Source organism: Coturnix japonica, chromosome 5 (genome assembly GCF_001577835.2).
Source record: "Coturnix japonica isolate 7356 chromosome 5, Coturnix japonica 2.1, whole genome shotgun sequence".
Taxonomy (NCBI): Eukaryota; Metazoa; Chordata; class Aves; order Galliformes; family Phasianidae; genus Coturnix; species Coturnix japonica.
This window is the reverse complement of record NC_029520.1, coordinates 39,247,580-39,252,970: the sequence shown is the minus strand read 5'-3', so window position 1 is coordinate 39,252,970 and position 5,391 is coordinate 39,247,580. Positions and strand designations below refer to the sequence as shown.

General features: G+C 44.8%; 1 protein-coding gene across 5 annotated transcripts in view; it reads left to right on the top strand.

Moving 5' to 3' along the window:
- The first annotated feature begins 698 nt into the window (after window positions 1–698).
- The window catches only part of EML5 (EMAP like 5), a 90,973-nt gene continuing 86,280 nt past the window's right edge, over window positions 699–5,391 (top strand). For 4 of the 5 annotated variants that reach the window (XM_015865293.2, XM_015865292.2, XM_015865291.2 and 1 more), the window contains exon 1: window positions 700–1,181. In XM_015865293.2, coding sequence (XP_015720779.1) covers window positions 985–1,181 — 197 coding nt within the window. In that variant the 5' untranslated portion in view covers window positions 700–984. Of the gene's footprint in view, window positions 1,182–5,391 lie in introns of all 5 variants that reach the window. The other variant, XM_015865290.2, reaches the window with a different exon arrangement.

The window sequence follows — 5,391 nt, the reverse complement described above, 5'->3', positions numbered from 1 at the left end:
TGGATAATTTAATAATTTTATTTTTTTTAATGGCAAGGGTGGTGAGGCTCAGGCTGCCCAGAGATATGGTGGATTCCCCCTGGAGACGTTCAAGGTCAGACTGGACAGGGCTCTGAGCAACCTGATGTAGCTGTGGTGTTCCTGTGCATTGCAGGGGTGTTGAACTAGATAGCCTCTAAGTGTCCCTTCCAAATGAATCTATGATTCTATAAAAATAGCAACTTTCTGGTGGCTTTGTGATCTGCGGGTGAGAGATGGAGTGCTCTTCTTGCATAGGTGAAGAAATTAAGGCATGGATGAAGGAGTAACTGTTGCGTGGTGCGTGACACAGGCAGTGGGGTTAATGACTAGTCATTAAAAATTACAGTTGACCTTTCTTTCTTGGATGAGATTCAGGCAGCGTGCTGGGCAAACAGTGACAGTGTGAGGCGACTGGTGAGAACTGGGGGGTGGTGGGTTGGCAGGGAAAGCAAGGTGCCCAAATCCAGCTGGGGGGAGGGAGAAGACACAGAGCCCAGCCAACAAAGATAAATATTGGACGTAAAAGCTCAGCAAAACCATGAGCCAAGACAGCGCGATATGAGGCGCTTCGTTTCCTTCCCTTCGCCCTCGCAGTCCTCGCGCCCCCATCTCCGCCGCCCTTTCCGGCCGCCTGACGGCGCTGCCCTCGGCGCAGGCGCAGGCCGGGACGCGGAGTTGGGGGGGGCCGAAGCGGCGACGCGCCTCGCCCTCGCTCCGCGTCCCGGGCGGTGTCTCAGTGCAGCCATGTCTGGCGGCGCGAAGCAGCGAGTCGGGCTCGGTCGGCGGCGCCCTCTGTGAGGCGGCGGCGGACGAGCGGCGGCGGCGGGCATTCATGTCGGCGGGCAGGGATTAGCGCGGCGGATCGCGAGCCGAGAGGAGGGGGCGGCCGACCGAGCCGTCTCCCCCTTCCCGCGGGGTCTCCGGCGGGAGAGAGCCGTACCTGCGTGGCGGGGGCGGGAGGACATGGCTGACCGGAGCGCGCCGAGCTGCCACCTGCGGCTGGAGTGGGTCTACGGTTACCGGGGTCACCAGTGCCGCAACAACCTGTACTACACGGCCGCCAAGGAGATCGTCTACTTCGTGGCTGGGGTCGGCGTGGTCTACAGCCCTCGGGAGCACCGGCAGAAATTCTACCTGGGGCACCAGGACGACATCATCAGGTACCGCCGCTGCGGGTGCCGGCCCCGTCCTCCGTTTTCCCCCGTGGCTCCGCGCGTCCCCCCTCGCCCTTCTCCTCCCGCGTCCGTCGGGGCACGGACGGAGGCGGCTGAAGGACGGACGGGCGGCGCGGCGCTGCCCCGGAGCTCGGCGGGGCACGGCCCGGCGGCGGCTCGCGAACCCGGCTCGTGCCTCGCCGCGTCCTAGAGCCGGGCCGAAAGTTGTGTGGGCGCCCGGGCGTCGGGAGGGCCCCCCTGGGTGCTGTTGGGAGGAGAGGAGGAAGCCTCGTGCGCTCGCCGCCGCGCTGTGGGGGAGGTTAATCTGCGGCAGCGGACGGCTGGCTCGGTGCTGGCAGGCAGTGAGTGCCTGCGGGATTAGCGGCCTGCCTGCAACTCGTGCAACTTTTGGGGTAATCTCGAGTGAGAGCGCAGCCTTTCCTGCAGAATCGGGGCTTCTACAGATCGGGAATTCACCTGCAGTGAGAGTTACAATGCGCTGAACTTCTTAAAAAACGTAACTGATATTGCAAAGGAAATCTGTTGTTGTTGTTTCTTAAGTGTGTTTTCGCCCAGGGGTGCTTTTGTGTGCTCGGTGGTGCTGTGAGATCGGTGAGAGAACGCGAGGAGTGTGAAGGGCAGATGTGAGCCTGAGTCATCAGCCCTCTCCAGTAGGTGTCATTGCGGATGGGTTTTAAATTCCCATATCGTTGCTTTTCCCGTTTGGGTAAGAGCTGCGACCAGTTTTGTCATTTACAGCACATTTGGGTGGTTTTTTTTTTTTTGTTTTTTGTTTTTGGTTTTGTTTTTTTTTTTTTGGTTACTTAATGCTCCAGTTCATGCCTTCCATATGTATTACTCATGAGTATCAGGCAAGGAGAGCAGAGAGCAAAGCAGATGCTGTGTCTGTCATCCATTGTTTTATGTGCATTGGAAAACTTGGCTGTAACTGCCACATTTTTCTGCATTTAAGTCTGCATGAAGAGCTTTCAAGACGTTTGAAGTGTGTCTGTGGCCGCCCCTTACAAGGCTGTCGTGCCTGTGGTGTATTTGTCCATGGTGCTGAAAATGTAACGAGAAGGTTAGCGAGCCCTTGTAGGTTGTTCTACTTGAAATGTTGAATATTGAATCAGAAGTTTGAATTGCTTCTATGTCCTTCAATGCTTTAACGTTCTCACCTGCATCCAGTAAGAGGTATTTCTTTAGCGGTGCCTTAGCCACTTCTTATGTCATGTGCTGCGGGAAATCCAGATCCACAACAGTCAGCAGCGGCTGATTACTGGCTACAATATAAAATCCAAGGTTGCCATAATTGAACGTTTTGATACTGTGTATCCATGACTGCTTCTGTGTAACTGTTCCAGCATAACTTCCCATAAGAACAGTGACAACGACCTCATGAGGTTTCTTTTTATGGGATATACTTTGATGGAACCAGGAACCTGCATGCTGGAGTTACTCCTGCTTTGACTTGTACTAATGTTGACAGGAAATAAATATCTTAAAGCATTTCAACTTTACACAGTAAGAATTTTGCATGTTTCTTATGTAGAAGTTCTAGTATGCTTAAGGAATCATTCTCTGTCTATAGCCACTTGTCTATTTCTAATGGTAAGATTAGCCTTGCATTGATTGGTATTTCACTTCTATCTTTTTTGAAAAGCAACATGGTGCCATTTAAATGTAATCATCACATATTTTTCTTGACCAAACTTGCATACCAAAGCAGATTTTCAATTAAAAATAAAAAAATGTAGAAAATTATAGTGTTAATTTAAAAAATACGAGAAAATGAGGGGGGCAAAAGTGTGATTATATAATGCAGTAATTTATTTTATGCAAGTTGAGTTGTTTTGTATTAAAAAAAAATAATAATGTAGTATATTTTAGTTTTCTCAGCAAGTACCTCCTGAATGCTAAGACATTTCTGATAGTTCAGGAAAAGCAGCTACAGGACTGATCATCTTTTTGCATGGAATCTCCTTTGTGAAAGCAGGTCTGATATCTGAAAAACTTAATGTGTTTAAAGAATCAAACTACAGAGTGCAGTTCTGTAGCTAGAAGCAGTACAAGACTGAGCAGTATAAGCTGCATGCTACATGGTGATATTATTAGTACTCCTCATTATGAGAACTTCAGCATCATTAACATGCTTTGAATGACATTCTAATTTTAAGCAGCCGTCAGGAAGAGAGGAATTGCAATTTTTAAGTCAGAGACTAGTTCTTTAGTAATAGACAGTGGTATTAGATGAATGGACAGCATGTTTTCCTATTGAAAATTTTCTTTCTAGCACTAGCAGTTACTTTGGCTTTTGTCTGCTGAGGAGTTTAACATCTTTTTATTAGACAAAAAACTATACACTGTAAGATTATTATTTTTTTAAATGAGATTAAATGTTAAATTTACTTCCAATCTAATCTCAATTTTAATCACAATTCCACCCCTAGCCTCAGTGTAACTGTGAGTACTGAAAAGAGAAGAGTTTGGTACTTTTTATCTAGTTCTATTGAATGATCCTTTGTTTAGAAGAGGGTAATTAGGGTCACTGAGGGACTCTTCTATTGGTTTTGTTCTAGTTGGTGGTTTTGTTTTTGTTTTTTTTTTTAATTGAACAATTTCAGTTATTCAGCTTCAGTCTGTTTCTAAAGGGACCTATCTTGCTTTCTGGTAACTTTTTATTACATTTTTATTTTTTAATCTCTTCTGCAAATTATTTTCTGGAAATCAAGCCACTGTTTTGGAGGATGGAGAGTATTGTGTTTTTGCTCTTAATTCTATTGCTTTTTTATGTGTCAGTGCACTGTTTTGTTTTTTGTTGTTGTTGTTCTGGTTTTTGTTTGTTTTTGTGTTGAGATCATCTCTGTGTATGGATACTTGTGCATGATGGCACTTAGCTGTGGAAGTACTTTTGGGAATGCTGGTGAATTATGGTGGTTTTTTTTTGGGGGGGGGGAGGGTGGTGGTTTGTTTTTTGAAGGTATTTTATTGGGGTTACGTGTAATCTCAGCAAACTTAATTCAGTAGTGTTACCTGGTGGCAGCAGCATAACTTGGTGAATGTCCATTCTGTTTGCAGAAGATAAGATCCACCCTGGGCTATGTGTAGGAGATGCTGATTTTGTAAAAATATGTGAATTATCACTGCAAGGGCAATGATTCAGAGTGTAGGATTTAATAAACTGCAAAACTAGATTGTGAGTTGTATTTTGGAGCACTTTGTATTAGAGGAGGAAGAAACAATGTCTTGGTAACTTCATGTTAGATCATTTCTTCATAATTTTAGTTGTTTATAGAAGCATGAGTTATTTAATATAGACAGATTGTCTTTCCCTTATCTGAGAGACTGTAGAGAGATCATATTCAATCCTGATCTGTATAAAGATTTCAGAAAAAGCCTCTGTGGGGCATAATATAAACTGAAGCTCATGTTGAGGCTCTTTATTTTTCTGAGACAGCTGAAGTGTTTTTCTGTACTTCCTCTGATGGAAGTTATAAATGCTCAAATGTCTGGACTGTTTCACCTTTTTAAATGTCTGTCTACTGCCCTTTGTTATTACCAGTGCATCTTGCATGCTCCAAGCAAACTTTTAGATTGTTTATTCCTATATATATATAAAATTTATATTTACTGCCCTGTGAACTTTGGAGTATTGGAATTTTATTAGGAATTATTTTTTTTTACCTGAAACCGTGGTTTCTAGTTAAAAGGAAAAGCAAATCCTGAGATCAATCCAGTGTTTATTTCTGTTGCTCTGGACTATACATGAATTGTTTTGGACTCTCTTGTTCCCAGAGAACAAGAAGTAGCCAAAACTCCTTCCGCTCTGAAATGTGGTCTTCATGGGCATTTTATTTCTCTCTGTTATCCTTTTATATGTCAGAATTAGGCTCAGTCTACAAGAGATTATCCTGCTTGTGATTCTGTGGTCTTCCTCTTATATTCCAGGCAGAATAATGTGTGGTTTTTTTCCTAGCATCAACATTTCTGCAGTTGTGGAAATAAAAACCACTGCAATCATGTCTACTCTCTGGAGTTAGTACTGCCCACCAACCCATTTTGAAAGAGATCTTTCTACCAACTGTTGCACTCTCAAAGTCTGTCCAAACATCAGTATCTGAGAAGTTGTTAGACTCTTGTCAGCAGCTTTTTGAATCTGCTACGGAATCACAGAATCACAGAATTATCAAGGTTGGAAAAGACCTAGAAGATCATC